This window comes from Durio zibethinus, chromosome 12, assembly GCF_047325235.1.
Source record: "Durio zibethinus cultivar Kanyao isolate XHJ-2024 chromosome 12, ASM4732523v1, whole genome shotgun sequence".
NCBI classification, from domain to species: Eukaryota; Viridiplantae; Streptophyta; class Magnoliopsida; order Malvales; family Malvaceae; genus Durio; species Durio zibethinus.
Window position 1 is genome coordinate 16,124,445 of NC_143173.1, and position 23,727 is coordinate 16,148,171.

A 23,727-nucleotide genomic window follows, 5' to 3' on the forward strand; every position below is an offset into this window, starting at 1 on the left:
AATCATTTATAAATTTATAGTATTATAAACTCAATTAATTGTAAATTAATATATTTCATATTTCATATTACTTAAATTTTGAGTCTAGATTTATATCCATTATCGAGTAGAATAAATAATAAAGAATCATTGCATGAATTTAACCATTCATGAATTTATGGTATTCATAAACTCAATTAACTTCAGATAAATATTTTAATGTAATTTAAGTTTAACATATATATATATATATATTTATTGAATAATATAAATATTCATGAATCAAATTAAGAATATTGATATATATTTTAGTTTAATTTTTTTATGTTTCAATATGTTGTACAACTATTCTAAAAAAAATTTAACTGCAAAAATTGAATTGGTTTTTCGTAAGGATTTGTTAACAATTGCTTTAAAGACATTCTTCAAGATTATCATATTAAATAATTAATTTTTTTCAATATATTAAAATTCATAAGATTAATAGTCAGTTATCACATTTAATATAATTTAACTAATTAAAAAAATATCAATTAATCTTTAAATCAATTGACATGAATTAAAATTGACATTTGAAGATTATAAATTCAAAAGAATTTATGCATATAATATCAATTTCAGCCAAATAAATATAAGAATAAAGAAATCAAGAGTAGATTAATAATTTTAAAAAATACCATTACAACACTAATTAATAAAATCCTTGATTTAATTCCCATTGCTGGAGAAATTAATTATAAGGGCGTATTTTTTATAATTAATTAATTACTGCTTTATGCCTTAAGTTAAGGTTAAGAATGTTTTCAATTGAGGCAGGTTATACCTGAGACCAAATCTAGGTTTATTCTTTACCTACTATAAAAAAAAATGTTCAGTCTTGGAGACAAAAGGAGGAGGCATATTCATGTTGAGATGTGCTCTAATCTCAATTTTCTGTTTGTTTGATATCTTGGGAAGGCAACATTTGTCATATTTAGATCCATTTACAGTTGGCCAACACCATTGTTTCCAATCAGCTAGTTGTAAAGCATATATTATAAACTATATACACATTTATCAAAAAAAAAAAAAAAACATATACTAATTCCAAAGTTTAAAGAGATTGTACTTATTGTCTCCTAACAAGACAAAGGAAAGAAAGAAACAAGAAAAAATCGGATTAATAATCGCATGATTTATTAATAAAATATTAAATTTAAATAATTTTAGTGGTTAAAATTTAAATTTATTAACATAAAAAATATTAAAAGTATTGAAATATTCAAAGGAATAGAATTTAAAATTTTTATTCAAAATTTTCTAATTTGAATTTTAATTCAAAATTTTATAAGTTTTGTACATAAATTAAAAAAATGAACATATTTAATTTTTGAAATTAATCAATAAAAAAATAGTTCAAGAATTTTTTAATATTTTAGCCTCTAAAATTTTATTTTCAAATTTAGAGTATTCGTAAAAAATTGAATCTTAATTAGTAAGTAAAGAGAACTTTTCTTTTTATAAAGTAGACTAAGATAATTCTATTTTCAAACTTGATGTACTCTTAAAAAAATGGAATCTTAATTAATAAGTAAAACGAACTTTTCTTTTTATAAATTAAACTAAGATAATTTTTGTTGCATATTAGTTCGACCGAGTGAAAGTGATGGTCATTCATAGTATTAAGATGTGAAATAATCAGTACTGGCTGTTGTTGAATCATGTCCCTGTTAAATTTAAATTAATAAATTTTTATTAGATTTTATAATTTAAAATATGATATTGAAATATGAAATAAAATTTAAATAAAATTTTATAAATGAAATTTGTGATATTTTCTATGAGAAATGAGTAAATAAAAATTTTAATAAGAAAATGAAACTGATAAATTGATATAAAATTTAATATGAAAATAATAATATATAAAAAATTATTAAAAAATATTATTTATAATTCAAATATAATTTATACTTATTTAAAGATAAAAATTTTATTAATATTTTTACTAAAATATCTATTTAATAAATATATTAAAATTTATTAATTTTTTTAAATTTTACATATTTAATTTATGTAATAAAATCTTTTAATCTATTCATTTTTAATTTTAATTTTTATTTATTCATTTTTAATGAAAAAATTTCATGAATTTTACCAGTAAAATTTAATGTAAATTTTTTTCTAAAAATATGAAATAAAAATATATAAATGATATAAATTAAAATTTTAATAAAAATTAAAATATATATTTTATAATTTTTATATCAACACAAATTAAAATACCTAATTTTTTATATAAATTATTAATATTTTACACAGTATGAACGTTCAAATATTCCAACAAATCACAGAGCCGATGGGAATTGGAAATGATGATGGGGGTACCACATTCTCCCAAATGCTTTTGCAACTTTCCCAACACGTTGGTCCTGCCTCGTGGCTATGTGGACTGGCGGCGTCTGTGCAAATCCTTTTCAAAATCATGATTTGGATTCCTTTTTCGAGAAGAGTTTTGATTTTAAGAATTTGATTTTTTTAATTATTATAAAATTTTAACCTGACTCAATTATAAAATTTTTATTCGTATCGATAGATTTTATTTTAAATGCTTTAATGAAATAAATTTAATATTTTTAATTTATAATTTTATGTCACGCAAAAATTTTATTATAATTTTTACAAAATTTGATCTCATGCGATCTTAAATTATTTATTGAAACTTTATCACATTAGAAAAAACAAATATAATAGGGTCAAATAATGTTAAATTTTTGTTTATGAAATCATGTGAGAATTTTTTAGAGGATTCTTGTTAATAAATTAATCAAATAAGGAGGCTAAACCTTGCTTATAAGCTATATATAAAGCAAAAATAAAGAGAATATATATAGGAAAAGGTTTTCTTTTGTTAAAAAATATCTAAAAAAAATAATGTATAGAAATATATTATTAATCTGCTGGTCTTAACATGATCTGAGCTGTGATGTATAATGTACACCAAGAACGACTAAATTATTGATGAAGTCAGACCTAGATCGAGTTTGATACGAATATATAAAATAAATAAATAATTATAATATTAGTAGCTCATGTTTGGTTTGGTGTAATAATCATTCCATGCAGGGTTTATTCACAGTTGAAAGAGGATTTCGCCATTTGGTTCATTTTTAGACACAGAATAGCCATCCGATTGAATGGGCTGTTCCTTGAAATTATTGAATAATCATTCTTGGCTCCCAATCAAGAATTGTTATTCATTGACCATTCCAAGTAATCCCGAATAGAATATAATATATATATATATATATACTATTTATTTATTTGACCATCTTAAATTTACAAAATTTTTCTAATTTCATTTCTAGTCAAGTGTTAGGAAAGAGACAGGTACCGGAAAATTTTACCATGCCCTCAAAAAATCGCTGACGATTATTACCTGACTATATTCTAGTCGGATTAACTATTTAAAGGCCAAGTCTGATCATTGACTGTGCCAAAGAGGATCGTCAGTGGCTAGATTTTCGCTTTAAAACCATTTAAAAATTACTAGTAACGAATTTGGAGTTTAGCTCAATTTATTTATATAATTTTTTTAAAATAATTATATTTAATGGATTTAAAATTTAAATTTCAATATATTATCAGAAATTTAATTATTATAGACAAAAATTTTCTATCATTAATTATCAATGAATTATCGATGAAATTTAAAAAAAAAAATTTATTGACAGATTATCAATGAAATTAAATTTATCGATAATTCATAGGTAATAATTTGGTACAAATTGCAGTGAATTTTACAAATAAAATTTTTTGATAAATTTGTTGTCAATAATTACCAATGAATTTCAATTATTATTGATGGAATAACATTATCAATATAATTACCATTGACGAAATTTTTTCATTGCTAAATCCATCGCTAATGCTATTATCGATGAATTTTCAACTTTTACAAAAATAAAATTCCATTGATAAAACCAAAATTTCTGCTAGTGATACTTGCAATCGACAATCTCTTCTCTTATCATAATTTTGCAGTTTTATTTTGTAAAAAAAAAAAAAAAAATTGCTAACAGCCACGGTTTTAAAAGAAAATTGGCTAGAGGTGCATTGAGTAAAGCAACAAGGCCAAATTAAAAAAGATTTCCAGATGTATTTGTTTAGATTTCTCGTTTATACAGGATTTAAACCTATATCTAAAGTTGAAAATGTTCATGCACGGTGGGATATACAAGAATAGAACAAAACCATAATTTTTTTGGATGAGATTCATGAAATGGGAGACAATTGATTATTATCATACTCAAGTTTATGTTAGAAATTAGGTTTTTTTTACAACTTTATATACATAGTGGAAAGATACATCACTGCCAAGAATCCACCAAAATGACCATATATTTGCACATCCATTAAGTCACAATAACAATTCAAACTTAAGGATAGTAATCATAGTATTAGAGCCTGCTCATGTACAGGATCTATCCAAGCCCACGACTCATGAAATATAATGGACCATTGCTCTCCCCACTCTTGCTAGCTCCTATTGGTAGGGCTCATAAAATTGAACGCGGAGCTTACTTACTCGCAACTATTTTAAGTAATATTATCATATATTGATTAAAGTTTGAGCATGAATTTTGTGATTTTATATTCAAATTAAATTTTTATATTCATATTTTCAATTTGGTAAAAATAACTTAAATCGAGTGGGTTGGATTTGGGCTTAATCATGTGGTCCTATTTCCTTTGAATTTAATTTTGTGATTGAGATGTACTTATATGTGCAACATCATTGGAGTTTTTATTTACTTATGGAATTGTGAGATAAAAATGATATTGCTAGGGATATTTTTAGCTTCAAAAGACAAAGTAGTTTTTTTTTCATTAAAAGAAATTAACAAATAATTAAAAAAATTTTGAATTTTTTAACTGAATTAACATATCAAATCAACTTGAATTTATATGTTTACATCAGCTCAACCTCCTAATCAATCTATAGGCTAAACTCCCCTAACTACTAACTTGCTATGCCCTGAGTGGATGGTTAGCCTCCTAATCAATCGATAGGCTAAACTCCTCTTAACTACTAACTTGTTATGCCTGAGTGAATGGTTAGCATACAGTTCAGCTCGTGCCGACTAAGTCGTCCTAGCATTAGGGTTAACAAAATCTCCATCTTACAAATATAAATAACACTATCCAAATATTATTTTCTATCTTGTTTTCCTTTACTTTCTTGCTATTTCTTTTTTTTTTTTGGACCGATTTTTATTTTGAGTATTAGAGCACAAACTCTGAAACCAACCCCAACATTTAATCTTAACCCTTTTTTTTTCTCTCTCCTTTGATTTTTAGGTTCTATCCTTCAGTGACAACTCGACACAAACAATTGTTATTATTATTTTTATTTTCAATTAAGGTTCTTGTATAAAACCACAAAAGCTATTCAATTTTATTAAGAGTAAGGTGTAAATTTATCACTTTACTTAAAGTATAAATCAAATTTATTATTTATTTCTTGCCAATAATCAATCTTCTTACAGTTGGTATAATTTTTAATTTGATTAAAAAATTATCAAAAACACAAAAATAAAATTCTATACAATATTCCTCTGATTCTTTACAAAATATTTTTTATAATACTTAAATTGTATCTATTTAAAGATGAGTGATAAATTTGATCTATCATTCTAAATAGAATAATAAATTTAGATCTTATCTCATTTTATCAAGATTGTTAATTTGTTTTTAATTAAATTAAGCGTTCTTCTTTACATTTTGAGTGGCATACAAAACTTAATTAGGAAGCATTGGAAAAGTATTTCAAACAATTATTTTGTCCTTTTATAAATTCTAGAGAGTTTGAACTTTGATGGGGATTTTGTTTATAAATTGAAAGCCTGTTCATATTTATTTTGTCAAAATTTTCTTTAAATGAAGTTACATGGTAGGCCATAGTCAATGTCATGTTTTAATCTTCCAAGATTTTATTTCGTCAACATTGTTGAATGAGTGTTCAAGTTAACTTTATTAAGTAAAAGCAACTATAAAATTTTAAAACTCTTACCTAGAAGAGGGTAAAGTCATACTCGCAATCGATTAGAGTCTAATCTCTAAAAATTATTCGACATTGCATATAGATATATTGAATAATTTTATATACGATACAATATAATATAAAAAATATATATATATATATATATAAAAAGATATAAGTTAAAATTAATAAATATTATTTGAGAGTTTAGTGAAAACTAAAAAAATATATTTCTTATCTAACTTATCGAGGCAATAATTTTCGTATTTATATATATTTATTGACACGGATATATTAATTTTCAAGTTTAATGAGATACATCTCTACTTAAAAGAAGAGAAAATGTGAAAAAAAAAATGAAACCCAAAAAAAGCAGGCCAAAAAGTCTAAGTTCCAATTTTTGAAATGGGCAGAAAGAGTGAAGATACCCAATTTAGGTATTACCCATTACATTCCTCTCTTGGATCATGAATATTTTGATAAAAGCTAACGTTTTCGTTGGCCCATTGGGTTTCACATGCCTATATTTGTTTTTTTTTTTTTTTTAGAATTTAATAATAATTGTTGAATTAAAAATTTTATTATATTGATAAAAGATCGGTAAAGTTAAAATATTCAATAGTAATATGGGTTGATGGGTGTATGTATATAGAAGCTTTCCAATTTTTTATGTTGAATCAAGATAAAAATATAATAATAGTTAAATGGTAAAAAATTTTAAATTAAATGATGTTATGACTTATGATTAATTAACATATGATATGATAGTTTGGGGTTTATGTTTTATTATTTTTTCATAATTCTCAATATGAATGATGGATATTAACTATAGTCTAAATAAATTTTGATATTCCATCATTATTTTTTTTTGGATATAATTTATGAACTTTTTTTATTAAAATAAAAATATAATAAAAAATAAATTTAAATCTAAAATATCTATTATAATCATCTATATTATGATTTCTAGTTTTATATCTCTAGAAGGCAAATTGCTATAACCAAAGGTTAGGTCCTCTCTCCTATCCAAATACTGAACCCTATAAATATAGGAGAAAGATTTGAATAAAGTTTTACAAGTGAAGTTTGATAAGTTTTATATTAAAAACATTTAAATAAAATTAAAATTCATAAATTGAAAACTTTTATTATATAAATTAAATATGTAAAATTTGAAAAAAGTTTAATAAATTTTGATATATTTTTTAGATAGTTATTTTTAGTAAAAATATTGATAAAATTTTTACTTTGAATATGTATCAATTAAATTTGAATTATAAACAATATTTTTAATTTTTTGTACATATTATTGATTTTTATATTAAACTATATCAATCTATCTATTTAGATTTTTTTTATTAAAATTTTTATTAAATTATTAAAAAAAAATTTCACAAACTTAACAAAATTTCATCTAAGTTTCTTCTATAAGTATTATATGAAAGAAGTATCATGCCCAATGGGTTATACTATACAGATTAAGAGAAAATGGAGGAAGCCATAAATAAGTTCCTACTTTTCTCAATTTTATTATTATTATTTTTTATGTCTATAGATAAATCTGTTTGAATGATCTGAAAAAAAAAATGCATAGAATAAAATCTAAAATTCCTTATCGTTCAAAACAATTGAAGAAATTATCGATGAAAAATTAGGATGGGTTTTCATCAATGACAACCAACAATGATATGTACGATTTATTTATATATTGATATTTTATTTATAGCTTAGGTTTTTATATCATTCATCATATATAATTTAAGCAAATTAAGGAGTTCAGGATCTCTCTTATAAAGTAGTAAGTTTTTACATTTACTTGGGTCTTGAACAATTTGTTTCTTCCTTGCCTCTCTCACATACCCAATTTTAATACAATTATTTTACATCAAATTTCAATGCTCAATTTCATATTTTGATTAGTTCAAATGGAGTTCCACACCTGCTTTTACCATTTAATTAGATTATAGATTAATTCATTAAATTAAAAGATTAATCCCTTCATTAATTTTGACCAAGCCAAAACTTTCATACACATTATAGACTTAATTTGCATGGAAGATGTCAAGTTTAATTGACTAATTAATTAATTAATTATAAATTATTAACAAAACACAACAGCAAGCAATGTTGCAGTCAATTATTTGATTTAAGAAAATCCTCCATCTTAACTCATACTCATCATTGACTTAATCTAGCTTAGTGTTTTTTAATTTACCAATAAAACTATTAATAATTAGGTTTATCAATAAAAAAAAAAAGTTCTTACATTAAATTTAAATAATCATCCAAATCCTATTACTTTCGATTGGACGAAAATTAATTAAAGGCTATTATCAATTTTCATTCAATCAAGAATTTAATTTGGTATTAAAATAAATATTTTTTAGTTTAATTAATTACAAATAAGAGTTTGAATTATTATTTAATTTTAATTCAATTTTGTTTTTTCATTTAAGCCTAATAATTGATTAGCCAGGAAAAAATGACAGTGAACAATTGTTATCCTTTGTAAGAGGATTGAGATTTAAAGTTCGAATCCTCTATTCCTTTCGGTCTTCTTCCTATACATGTACACCAAAAAAAGGTTAAAATTCCATGAAAAAATTTATCACTTTAATTTCTTCATATTTATATTATATTAATAAATAATAGTTTTATTTAATTTTAATTAATATATTAAAATTTTAATATAAAAATATTTTTTAAAAAATAAATCTTATCTGATCTAATGTGATCCAAACATTAACACATTTAGGCACTGTTTAGCATTGCTATTAAAAGTAGCTTTTACATTCAAAAACTGCTTTTGACCTAACCTCAATGTTAAGTAAAAAAATATATATGATTTTTCAATTTAAAAATATGATTTTATAACTTAAACAAAAAGAGTTACTTTAGAAGTGATTTTGTTGTGAAAAAAATAATTTCGACATAAAAAACACTATATTATTTTATATCAATAGAATAATAATAATAATAATAATATATTATTATTATTATTATTATTATTATTATTCAATTTAAAACTTTTTTATATAAGTAAATTTAAAAAAAGAGTTTTTTAATAGACAAAAATATGTAGTTTACTATGAATGGATAGTTGAAAAATGAGCAATTGCAAAAGTGACAGGAATATTTTCATTTGAAAAAGTGAATTTTCGTATATTTTATAATTTAATAAATTATTTTAGAAATTTATTTGGTTAATTAATAATTTTATTAAACTGATGTTTGATTAACTAATAACACCAATCCAATCCAATCCAGTGACGGATTTAAAACTTGACTTGGAGTAGTATCCATCTCCACTCCAAAGAATTGAACAACAATAAAATTAAAGAAAAAATTTTCTTTAAACATTTAAAAAAATTTTAATACTTTAAATAATAAAAAAATTTTAAAATAAAATTTTATCTATCAACCATAAAATTTTTTCAAAACATACTTTTCAATAAATCCATCTATTATATATATATATATATATATATATATATATATGCGCGCGCGCAAATGGCCCATTGCCCTAGCGTTTGGATCTGGTCAGGTCATCAGTTATTGAGTCAGAGGTGACTGCTGCATTATATATTTATACGGTCAAAGTTGTTGTTTACAAGTTTATATAGGCAACATTGTATGATGCAGAAGTTCGAACAAATTTTTATTAAAAATAATTAAATAAAAATTGATAAATTAAAAAATATTATTATATAAATTAAGTATATTAATTTTTAAGATAGATATTTTTAATAAAAATATTGATAAAATTCTTACTATTAAATAAATATTGATAAAATTTGAATCATAAATATTTTTTAATAATTATTTATAAATTATTAATTTTCATATTAAATTTTATTAATTTATCGATTTAAATTTTTTATTAAATCATTTTTAAGAAAAATTTTATAAGCTTTACTTAAAAAATTTAATGTAAGTTTTCTTGTGGTTTAGTTTTTTTTTTATTTTATTTTTTTGTCTATATATAGATTTGTTTTCCATATTAAATATTTGCAACTTTTTGCAACTAACTTAAGAAATCTAATAAAAATTAAATTTTATTATATGGTTCAATTGAATTATTATATAATTTAAAATCTAGAAATTAAAAAAAAAAACTCTCTCTCTCTCTCTCTCTCTCGTGTGTTTATATATATATATATATATATATATATATATGGTTGGTTTTACTCTTTCACCTTTGACTTTATAAACTATGGAGTAAGGAGATAGTACATTTTAATGTTTATCATATATAGTATAAAGGAAAATATCTCTCTTTCTTTCCATAGAAGCTTCGCTCTCTCCACCTTTTTCAAATATGAGACTTTTAAAAAACCAATTCAAGCTCGATCTAAACCAATTAGGTGTTTCCATATATATATATATATATATATTTATCTAACACCCTTATATAGCTTTCTATTTTTTTTTAAATATATATTATTATTTGTGATTAAATTTGAGAATTCTTATATTCGTATTGTGTTTATTTCATATTAAAAATTATCTTATCATATTTTGTGTTAACATGCAAATACACAAATATGAAACACAACTTTTTATTTTGCTAAATTCATAAATAATTTTTGTCAAAATTTTAAATCATATCTCTTTTATATCTTTTCATATAATTTTTATATTATGTCAATATTTTATATTTAAAATTATCATATTTATTTGTGATACATGTGGGATTCATTGCACACAAAAAAATGTGAGATTCATATTTTACAAAAGATTTCAACATATATATAAATAATTAATGACAATAATCTATTATCGACATAAAGTACAAAAGCAAAATGGTAAGGGTTTAGGTCTAACACATAAGATAAGGCTAAGTAATTTGTGATTAATCTTATTGGATAGTGGCTTTATTAACTTAATTTATTATAAATAAAATAATCCAAGTAAATTATAGAAAAGACTATTTCTTTGTTTAGAGTTTGCTTGTAGTTTGCGTGGCATTTGTTGCAAAGTAGGTTGGTGAAAAGAGTCTGTCCACACGAATAATATCTATAATAAAAAAAAATAATAGTTATATTAATCATAATAATATATATAAATAAAAATGATTTTATTTGGTTCAAAATTTTTGTCTAGACCTCCTGTTTCTGTGATTCTTCTCTTTTTATTTTATCTTATTTTTGTTTGCTCTGTGTCAGACCCCCCTCATCACCTTCATCTCTCTCGTGAGATATAGGGTGATACTTTGAATTTTTCCAGTTATACAAAAAAAATTCACATTCAAACAAAAGAAAAAGGGTTGGCGAACAACTTTTTTAATTACTAGAAATCTTTTTATTATTTTTCATTTTTATTATCATATATAATACTCAAAATAAATTAAATATTAAGAGATCGAAGCTACGAATGCAATTAATTAATTAAAGGAATAAGGGAAATAAATATATATATATATGTTTGAAATTTGCTTACTCAAAATTTAATTCAGTTAGTTTTAGTTCTTACAATCATATTTAAGTGATGATATCTAATAAGAATATGATTTAAATTTTAGCAATTGTAATCTCTTTTACTATTCCTAAATAGCAACTTCTTTTATATAAAAAATTTATTAATATGATTAAAAAATATATTATTCATTTTCCTATTAATTAGTACATAATAACAAAAAAAAAATTTGCTAAATGGAAAATATTGTAGCTAATTTTTTTTTTCCTATATAAAGTATTTAAGAAAAGAAAAAGCAAAGAGAGAAATAAAAAGTTAAAAATATTCCTTAGTTTCAACATAATTAGTATATTAAAAACTTTAAATTTTCATTTGATCTAATAAATTTTAATTTGAATTTGTATAGTATAAGTCAAATCCTTTTCTTCAATTTGATTAATCACCTAAAACTATATGTATACAACTATAAGTAATTATCATCAGTTAAGTAGTTAATCAATTACAAACTATAAAAAAGTTCTCAATTACATATCTATTGGATCCTTAAAATCCAATTAAAAATATTAGAATTTTTTTTAAAAAAAAGGTCACGATCTTGAAATTAAAAAAAGTTATAAGTATTGAAATTTAAATTTTTATTAAATTTGATAATTTGAATTACGATACAGTAATACGATACGAAAATGATATGAATAATAGATACAAAAATAGTTTGACTTACAATTTTAAAAATAATCATAAATAAGTTTAATAAAATTAAAAAATTATATTTTATGATTTCGTGTCGATACGAAATGTAATATATGATTTTCGTATAAAATATAAGATAAATATAATATTTTGTATGATATAATGATACGAATTATCAAATCTAATTTTTATGAACTAAAATTAAACACAATGTACATATATTGGGTTTTTTTTTTTTTAACAAGCAATGCTCAATCATTTTGACTTAGATCTACTCCGATTATTAGCAACATTTTAGGCATACTTAAATTGACATACTTGGATGAAGTGCCTTATGGATAAGATTGCGCACTTGCCCACAGATTATCTGAAGCAATTTCTCAATGGTTTCACCAACCCCTATAGGCAGAAAACGAGTGGTGGTGGGTGATGACCATGACTTGCAAGCTTAACAGCCCCTAATATCTTTGTTTTTGTTTATACCTCATTAAAGCATTCATATTCTTTTACTTTCATTTGTTTCATTTTCCCCTCTCTCCTTTAATTTCTTTGGATAATGCAAAATTTTTTGTCATTCTTGTCCCTAGCTAAAACCATGCTTTTCTAAGAAGAAAGAAACTCTTCAACATCATTTCTCTTTTTGCACAAAATTAAAAGAAATCTTTTTTGATTGTATAGAAAAAAAAAATAGCAACTATTTACTTGATAGTAAACCCACATAAAAAATTATATTGATTTTTCATACATAATTGTAATGGATCGGCCAATGAGGGTTGGTAGAAGTGGTATGAGGTGAATGCTGCCCAAGTTCAAATCCCCCATGGTTCTTCATTGGTAAGCAATTTGCAAATTTGAAAAATTTATAAGTAAAAGTCCAATGATCACGTAAATCTCAATTGGGTTAACGGCATACTCTAATCTTAAATATGGAATAACCTCTCTTGTTGCTAAATTTTCCCGACCAAAACAAAAAAAAACTGTAATGGACCTCGAATTTGAATCCGAAACCTTTTTGTATAAAATATTATCATTATTGAGTAATTATCTCAATAATATTAATTATAAGCTGATATTTTAATATCAAATAAAAAAATTTTATAATCAAACCATGGGTTAGAGAATATGTCATTTATAAGTGTAAAAAAACTAGAATTTGAGAATTAAATGAGCAAAAACAAAATATTAGAGTTAGATGAGGTGGATAGACGTGTTTATAACAACCTACCAACCATTGAGCAAATGGGGTTGGTAGATTTTCCACGTATAAAAGTCGATAATAAAGGGTTGAAAAATTCTCAATTGCCAAATGAAAAGCAAGAAACTGTTAATAGCTGCCGCCATTGAGACCTAATTCAACATGTTTTAATTAAATTAAAAAATGTCATATTATAATATTTGTAATATTATAATGTCATTTTAGATTTCTATCCTTTTATATATTTATTATTTTTTTCTGACGCGAGATCTTGTCATTCCATGCAAAAAGTAAATACGGGAAAGTGGATGAGATTTGAGAGACAAACATAGAGACAGAAATCTAACCAACCTCTAAAAGGACATTAACAAGTAAAAAAAAAAAAGAAATCAACTTTTAGAAGCTTTTGCTAATGAAAACTTGGCTTATTAGATAGGTTTGATGAGTTAGATGAACGAAAAGAACCTAACATGTAATTATTTTAGAAAAATAATAAAAATTTTGTAATTAATATAATAATTTAAATCCATACTTATATGCTTATTACTTAATTAACCTTATTAGAAAAAGTTAAGTTTCTAAGCTAGAGATTAGGCACAAGGAGGACATGTATAAATTAAAGTATAAGAGTTTTTATTCTCTTTTCAATCTCAAATATAATGTTTGTATATATGTTTCAAATTACACTTTATCAAACTTAAAATTTAATTCAATTGATTCATACAGTCATATGATATCCAACTAATTCAAAATTCAAACTTCAGTATATACAATACAATCTCTTTGCTCTATCTTCATGTTTTGACTTCTTTTGTATTAAAAAAATTTGTGTTTTCTTTTTGTTCATAATAATACTTGAAATCCTTATATTTGTTTATATTTTTACTTTTAAGCTTTCAAAGCTATTGAATTGATCTTCAAAATTTTAATAAAAAATTAAAATCAAATTATTTTTATTTTTATTAATTTGAAATGGACTAAATATTTTTTGTTGAAGCCACTCAATCAATTAAGGCAAAGAGTAAAAAATATAAAGTAAAATGAAGTTGACCTTTTAGCAAATCTTTTAACCTAATTTTGATTCATTAAAACTTTTAAATCTCTTTTATTAAATTCTAGGTTATTTACTAAAATTTTAACATATTGGCATTTATTTTTTTGTAATTAATTTGGTTAAGCAAGCAAAAACATCACCTCTATTCTTTTAATTACCATTAGGCCTCTAAGATATTTGTTGTTGCTCAAAACTTTACAAAGAAATTGTGCATTTCAATAAGTGATCACTATCATTTCAAATCAAAATTTCATCATTCTTCAATTGATCTCAACTTAAATTTTGAGTATCTACACCTATATGTAGGATGGTGCCTTTCATATATTTGCTTTAATGCTAGTAATTTAGGTTTGGTAAGTAAATTATATGGTGTCATTTTTAGGATTCTCTTTTAATCAATTGCTTAACTTAATCTATTTAATTATTAGGCATCGACACCCTTTGATAGATTATTAGAAACAGCAACCAAATTAATCATATTTGTAGATTTTTTTTTTTGTGGTTAGGATTCTTCTTTATTGATGAAAAAAAAAAAAAAAAAGGTTGTAATGTGTAACGTCTTTTCCTTACCTAAAATTTTTTTAAGAAAAAAATAAAAGAGAAATAAAAAAGAAAGTTATTGACAACCATTAAATTTGAGGTCCAAACATTTTAAAAGTGCACGTGCATGTACGTACATTATTAAAAATATTCATAAATTAAATTAAATCAAATCAAAATAGATTAATATTTAAAAGTTTTGTTTGAAATTTAATTTGATTCAATTTATTTTATTTTAAAAATATTTTAAAACATAAAAATATTGTTAACATATTAATATTTTAATACTTTTAAATGTGTTTTAATTTATAAAATTTGCCTCCCTCTTATAAGAAATAATTTTTTATAAAGAATATTTGAATAGCATTATAAAATGAGCAAAAATTTTCTCCGCTCGGTAGAGAACTTGCGTGTGACGTTGCTGCTTTCGTGCCTCCCCCGAGTGCTCTCACCAACCCCCCCTTCCCTTTCAATTTTTCTGTCGTCACCAATCAATGATTGCCACGTGTCATCATACCGGACACCGAAAATCATGAAGATCCGACGGTCAAATGAAGTTTTCAACTAACCCAGCGGCCTACCAAACCAACACCCGATTTCCACACCCCATTTCCCTATTTATAGCCACCAAATTTTGTTGAACAGACTCAGGAATTTTCACAGCCTGAAATTTCCTTCGACAGTGTCCCAAAGCCAATTTTTAACTATTCCGTCCTGAATTTCACTTTTTTGTTTACAGATTTTTGTCCATTTGTAGGCCACCAAGGTGCCAACCAAATTTCATTATAACATTTTTTTTTGTTCACTTCAAGACCCAAGTTGATGGAACCAATGGAAATATTGAATCATTGCAATGGAAATGGTTCACCAGGGTTTTGCGCAAGTGACCCATTGAATTGGGGTGCATCAGCTGAGTCCTTAAAAGGTAGCCATCTTGATGAAGTTAAACATATGGTTGATGAGTATCGGAAGCCGGTGGTACATCTCGGTGGTGAAACCTTAACCATAGCTCAAGTCACAGCGATTGCAAACCGCGAAGCTGGTGTTAAGGTTGAGCTTTCCGAGGCTGCTCGGCCGGCTGTTAAGGCCAGCAGTGATTGGGTCATGGAAGGGATGAATAAAGGCACAGATAGTTATGGTGTAACCACTGGCTTTGGTGCAACCTCTCATAGGAGGACCAAACAAGGAGCTGCCCTCCAAAAGGAGCTTATAAGGTAATTTACTCTGGATTTTTTTACATATTGGAAGTCGTCAGAATTTAGATTGAATATTTTATTAATAAACTATGTAATTGTTGATCTTTTTAATTTTTTTCACATATGAAAATACAAAAAATACGAACTTTGAACTTCGATCTTTTAAATAAAGATAACAACAGTTATATCATGTTTGAGTTGTTATCATTTTGATGGTTTAAGAGCATAGTTCAGTCATGGAGATCTGCTATTTTTCCATCCAACTTTGGTGACAAAATGAGCCTTTAAATTAGTCATAATTAGCCAACACTCTTTCCGCCATGTTTGGTAGGTGGATTCTCAACTATCTGCCTTGGCAATAATTAGGTGAAAGGCCATGCATTTAACTTCTCTGTTTTTTTTTTCACCTGTCCATACCTTTTCTTCAGTCTTTATCAACTTTTACAAAACTTTCATGGAAAGGAACATATAAACAACTCTACTGTTTTATAGATTTTCAATCTTTTTCAAATTACATTTTAGGGCTGTCCTTATAACGTGGGACGTGTTACTTTTAGGAAGGGCACAATTTTTTGTGGGTCACTGGAAAGATATGGCCATTTAAAATGGTTTCTGAGTTAATGCTCCTCGACTAAATGAAATAATTGGAATACATTAAATATTTTTTATCTCAAATTTTTTTATTTTTACAAAATTTTGAGATATTTTAAAAATGAAAAATGGACAAAAAAAATTAGGATGGAAGGAGTATTTTTTATTTCCAATTTTTTTTTACGAATTCATATGACTTCTAGATTGTTGAAATTTAAAAAATTATTGAAAAAGGCTTGAGTTATACTGGTTCTAATCATATTATAAAAAACAAAATACTAATTCAAATAAACACATAGTATTAAGATGACAGCTTTAGTTTAATTTTTTTATTGTTGGGGCAAACTGAAAGATAATGAAAAATTTAATGGAGTAAATGAAAAAGGAAAGAGGGAAAACAACATTTTTTATTTGTTTAGTGGTGAAGTAAAATCTAAGAAACAATAGAAAAATAATTTTTCCCGGTCAAAATGGGAAGATTTTTTGCCATACAAAGAAAATGGGAATTTAATTGCTCTCAATAATTTCTTGCAATAAATATCTGATTTTCTCAGCTGAATCATTGTGTTTCTGAATCTTGGGGTCCTTCACTGAATCTTTTCAGACCTCTTGAAATAAATAATCCAAAAATAATAAATTTTTTAGAGTACATGTCAGATAATGATGGGAATAACTTTTAAAAAAAAGTCATAAAAAGATTTTAAATAATTGAAAAACTAAAAATAGCCAAACCCTCCACTTAGCATAAGGAATTTCTGTAAAAATCCATTAAAAAAAACCTTATTTTATGATCAATTGGTTAAAAAAAAAAGGAAAAACTCCAAAAGAAATATGATATATAGAAAAAAAAAAAAAGTACTAGGCTTACCTGGTAATAATAAGACAATAGACATGGTAACAAATTTTTGTTGGAAAATGATAGTACATGCTGGGTCAAGGTCATCCTCTGAACTCTGATAATTCTAAGTTTGAAAGTCAATAATCAATAATAAAACTTGTAACTTTAGGACCTATTAAACATAGTATTTGTTAATTACAATAAGGTTAATATTTTAACTGTAGTTTTTTCCTTTATATTTTTACTGTACTTGGAACCTGTCAAAAAGATTTGAAACTTAACACTTTTAAAATATAAAAATTATCAAATTTATGTTGTCACGTATATATATTTTTTTATTTTTAATAAATCTATGTATAATATTTAAAATTATCTCATTTAATCCAGTCCAAGCTTTAGCTTAGCCAATGGCTACTTGGTCTAAGGCTAACCTGCATAGGAAATGACCTAGACATTGAATTTCAGCTTGCTATCGGAGCAACCCAGATTTTGTTCTTAAAGATACATTTTTAATGTGACTAAAAATAATTTTGTTGCACCAGGTTTTTAAATGCTGGAATTTTTGGTCAAGGTACGGAATCGTGCCATACTTTACCTCACAATGCAACCAGGGCGGCTATGCTTGTGAGGATCAACACTCTTTTACAGGGGTATTCAGGGATTAGATTTGAGATCCTAGAAGCCATTACTAAGCTCCTCAACGTGAACATCACTCCATGTGTGCCACTCAGGGGATCAATTTCTGCATCTGGTGACCTGGTGCCACTGTCCTATATTGCTGGGCTTTTGACTGGCAGGCCTAACTCCAAGGCTGTCGGGCCTAATGGTGAGACCTTGAGCCCTACAGAAGCCTTTAGCCAAGCTGGGATCAGTGTTGGATTTTTTGAGTTGCAACCCAAAGAGGGTCTTGCTTTAGTGAATGGAACTGCTGTTGGGTCTGGTTTAGCTTCTTTGGTCCTTTTCGAGGCCAATGTATTAGCAGTCCTGTCAGAAGTTTTATCAGCAATTTTTGCTGAGGTTATGCTGGGCAAACCTGAATTCACTGACCACTTGACTCACAAGCTGAAGCATCATCCAGGCCAAATTGAAGCTGCAGCAATTATGGAACACATTTTGGATGGTAGCTCTTACATTAAGGCAGCCCAAAAATTGCATGAAATGGATCCTCTTCAGAAGCCGAAACAGGACAGATATGCTCTTAGAACTTCTCCTCAATGGCTTGGCCCTCAAATTGAAGTGATCAGGTCAGCAACCAAAATGATTGAAAGAGAGATTAATTCTGTTAATGACAATCCCTTGATTGATGTGTCAAGAGATAAGGCTTTACATGGAGGGAATTTCCAAGGAACCCCAATTGGTGTGTCCATGGACAACACCCGTCTAGCCATTGCTGCAATTGGCAAACTCATGTTTGCTCAATTTTCAGAGCTTGTTAATGACTACTACAACAATGGTTTGCCTTCAAATCTGTCTGCAAGCCGCAATCCAAGCTTGGATTATGGTTTCAAGGGAGCGGAAATTGCAATGGCTTCTTACTGCTCAGAGCTTCAATACCTTGGCAACCCTGTCACCAATCATGTCCAAAGTGCCGAGCAGCACAACCAAGATGTAAACTCTTTAGGCTTGATCTCAGCAAGAAAAACAGCTGAAGCTGTTGACATATTGAAGCTCATGTCATCAACTTTCTTGATCGCCCTATGCCAAGCCATTGACTTAAGGCATTTGGAAGAGAATTTGAAGAACACTGTGAAGAACACAGTTAGTCAAGTGGCTAAGAGAGTCCTAACAATGGGATCCAATGGTGAACTTCATCCATCAAGATTCTGTGAGAAGGATCTCCTCAGAGTTGTCGATCGCGAATATCTCTATGCCTACATTGATGATCCTTGTAGTGCAACTTACCCATTAATGCAGAAGCTGAGACAAGTACTAGTAGACCATGCCTTGATGAATGGCGACAGAGAAAAGAATTCAACCACTTCAATTTTCCAAAAGATTGGAGCCTTTGAAGAAGAACTAAAAACCCTTTTGCCTAAAGAAGTTGAAAGTGCTAGAATCGAATTCGAAAATGGAAATCCAGCAATTCCCAACAAGATCAAAGAATGTAGATCCTATCCATTGTACAAGTTTGTCAGAGAAGTTGTTGGGACTAATTTGCTAACAGGTGAGAAGGTAATTTCTCCAGGAGAAGAATGTGACAAAGTTTTCTCAGCAATGTGTGCAGGGAAGTTGATTGATCCTTTGCTGGATTGCTTGAAGGAATGGAATGGTGCTCCTTTGCCTATATGCTAAGGTGTTTTCCAAGTTTCAAACAACAATAACATTACAAGTTCTTTTATTTGTGCTGATAAGAGACATAACTTGTTTAGTTTTCCTATGAAAATTTGTCAAAAACACAAGCTATGCTGTTTTAAGTTATTGTGTTTTTTTTTTTTATTACTTTTATTAAATGTTTATTTTGTATCAAGAACTTCATTAAACCAAATGTAATGTAAGATAAGAAGTGTTTTTACACATTTACGAAATTACCCTCTCTTTCTCTAATTTGTTTATAATTGAAAAGAATAAGAAATAATTGCAAGCTGAATCATTGAAAATAGCTCCTAAGCTTTATCATTGAAAATGAAATTGATTCTTAATGAAAATGTTTATTTTTATTTTAATACGTGCACGCACATCATTTTTTTTAATTATTCTACATTTATTTATTATGGAAATGTTCATTGTTGTATTGATTTTATTGAATGCTGCCAACCTCCCTGTGATATATATATTTTTTTATATTGCTGCCAGTCCTGCCTTTGGAAATGAAATCTGCTAACCTCCAAAATTTGAAAAAAAAAAAATCATTGTTTGTGTTTTTGACATATTATTTCATATTTTTCGGTTTAATACAAATATATTTATAAACATGCATGAAATTGCATATTATAATACTATTAATAATTTACAAAATAAATATGTAATATCTTCAAAATCAAATAAATAAATTTAAAAGCATAAGAAATAATATAATAAAATTTTCATGATATTTTTAAACATTTAATTTAATCATATGATATTTAAATAAATATTATTTTATGTAAATATTAAGAAAAAAACAAAGAGATGAAAAATTTAACTAAGACTTTATGATTGTTAAACTTTATAAAGGAAACATAATTGCTTTCTTAAAAGAAATTGAAGTATTTATAAATTTTGATTTGAAAAAATAAAATATAGAATTATAAATTTTGGTTTGAAAAAATAAAGTATAAAAAAAAGTTTAAATGATAAATAAAGAAACTCAACTTTCAAATGTTATTTTGTCAATTAATTTTATTTTTATTATGTTAAAAAACAAAAAATAAGTTAAAATTTATAAAATATATTTTATATTCACGTACCGATTGAAACATGTTATTTTACTATAATTCATTGAAACTAATTGAAACCAACGAAAATAACTAATATTATCTGATACTAAATCCGATACGAAAAATAATCGTTAAGTATATCATATTTTGATATAACTGAAGCGTATCAACTGATACGACTAATAGTTCAATGAAATTAACAGTTATGATTGAGATCTCGAATATTTATTTTCATCCAATTAAACTTTTAAACATCTATTTCATTAAATTAAATTTTTAAATATTTTATTTTCACCCAATTGAGCTTTCAATTGGACGAAAATGAGTATTGATGGTCAATTAATTTTTATGTAATAAAGCTTAATTGATGAAAATATATGTTTGAAAATTTAATTGATTGCAATAAAATAATAAGAATTTAAATAATTATTAAATTTTATTTTAAGTTTTTTTTATAGTTATGTGAAAATTTTATTATAAAAAAAATTTCAAAGATAGAAATTATTTTCTCTCCCAAATTTCAATTTATGTATCTTATAATGTACATCGAAGAGAAAAATATAATAGAATCAATAAATGATTATAATAAGAAAAAGAATTATTAAGTTTAGAAATGAGTGGTGCTATTTGCATATCAAGTTTTTTGTTTCACACTCCACTATTGTTAACACCTATTAGTCTTTTTCTTTACACCCCAAATCAAAACACAAATTTACTAAAAAACTAAAACACCCATCTACTCATACCCCCTCTTTTTCAATTGAAAACCCTAAACCCTTTAAGGATTAAGTCCCATATCAAATCTCAATTACATATTTGATGTTAGATAGCTTATAATAAGAGATTAATTACTTTTTTTAAAAAAAAATTTTCATTTGATTTTGTGTTTAGTTTAAAAAAAAATTAGGATTTTAAGTTTTGGAGTGTAATTTGAGCATCCTAAAAATGGAATTTCGAAAATTGTCGAAGATTTCTGAAAATGGATATCTAGAAACTTCTTCAATATTCGAAAATTCATTTTCAAAATCCCTTAAAAGCTTTCGGATATCTATTTTCAGAAACATTTAAGAAATTTCAAAAGTGTATTTATGAAATTTTTCAATGATTTTCGAATATTAATTTATAGAATCCTTAAAAAACTTTTAGAAATGGATTTTCGATACACAATAATTGGCACCATAAAGAATATTGACCTTAACAATGTTATCAATAGATTGACAAATCTTACAATATAGACCTTTAATCTTTTGGTGATCAAGTATTATTTGTTCAATAATGTTTATAATATTTTTGTAATTTTGACAAACATGCATTTAAGAGCAATAATTAAGTGTGAAGAGGCGCTTGCACAAATTGGTTGCTATACCATATGTGATAGAGTGTAACTACCTCATCGCATATGGTGCAGTAGTCACTTGGATAAGTGCCTCTTCACAATTATCGATTCATTTTAGATGTACATTTATTAAAACTTGAAAAATGTTACAAACATTATTGAATGAATAATACGGCTAAAAGATTAGAGATTTTTTACTGTTGGATTTAAATAGCCCATATCTCAAAGAAATCATTATAGACTTGTTTGGAGATCACGTAAGGAACATATGATATTCTCGTGTCATATACTGATCAAGAGATGCAACAAAAAAAAGGTAATTTAAAAAATTACTTCCATAAATGGATTTTTGAATACTTGTAATGCTTTTCGAAAATACATTTTCGGATAATATCATTTATTTTCAAAAATATAATTTTAGATAATTATAATATTTTTTGAAAATGTATGCACAATAAAAAATTTTTGATAACTTATTGAGAAGGGGTATGAAGGAAAAAAAAATAATTAACTAATGGATATGTAAGTAATTTTTTTGAAAGTTAATTTTTTAAGATGTATTAAAAAATTATTTTTTGAAAGAAAATAGCACCACTCTTTATAAATTGGTAGCTCGGAGCAAAGCTAGCATTGGGCTTGTAGGAATTCTTATTTACCATTCCCCACTTGACTGGTTAAGTTGTTAGCCCAACCATTAACCAATCTTTAGAAATTGGGCTTGGCTTCATGAGATTAGAGGCTCAATATATAAATTTTAAAAGTTCGTAACTTAAAAATAAAAAAAATATAGATATTAAGATTTAAATTTTAAATTTATTAAATATTATTTTTAAAAATAATTACATAGAATTTGTTTTAATTTCACCTTACCGTTAAGAAAATGGTAAATTTCATAGTTATTGTGGTTGAGCCGAAAAGCATTCATGCAGTAAAATCAAATAATAATTGGTTAATTATTTGTTAAGTTAATTTAAGGTTTATTTGAATAATTGAGCGATCAATTTTAATAAAATTAAAAATAATAACAATGATAAATTAATTATTATAGAAATAAAATTGGATATAACTATCGTTATCCTATCAAAACCATTATATAAAATAAATTTCTATTACAATTTTATGTTAAGATAATCAACTACCCTTTCTCTTTCAATCTCCAACTAAAAAAAATAATATAACCAAACTTTTCCTTTTTTATACTCTTTGCCAAACTCTGAAACTAATTTTTTATTTTTAAACTGACATTTGAAAGTTTATACCCACCTAAAATATTGATAAAGACGGGTTTGGATCACATCTGTTAATCTCAGTGATTAAAAAATTAAAATTTTTTAAATAAAATCTTAATTTTAAATTTTATAAATAAAAAATAAATACTGAAATTTTTTTTTTATAAAATTTGATTTAATCTAATTTTGAATTAATCAAAATCTCAAATAACTATTGGACACGTGGGATCTCAACAAATAAAAAAAAAAGATGGGGTTGGTACTTGGTTGGTGGTGGCCGAATTGACAT

General features: G+C 25.3%; 1 protein-coding gene across 1 annotated transcript; it reads left to right on the plus strand.

The window, feature by feature from the left end:
• The first annotated feature begins 15,541 nt into the window (after positions 1-15,541).
• LOC111296683 (phenylalanine ammonia-lyase) lies at positions 15,542-20,042 on the plus strand. The gene is made up of 2 exons (XM_022891110.2): positions 15,542-16,106; positions 18,060-20,042. The coding sequence occupies exons 1-2, from the start codon at positions 15,715-15,717 to the stop codon at positions 19,807-19,809; spliced, it is 2,142 nt and encodes a 713-aa protein (XP_022746845.1). The 5' UTR covers positions 15,542-15,714; the 3' UTR covers positions 19,810-20,042.
• The last annotated feature ends 3,685 nt before the right edge of the window (positions 20,043-23,727 follow it).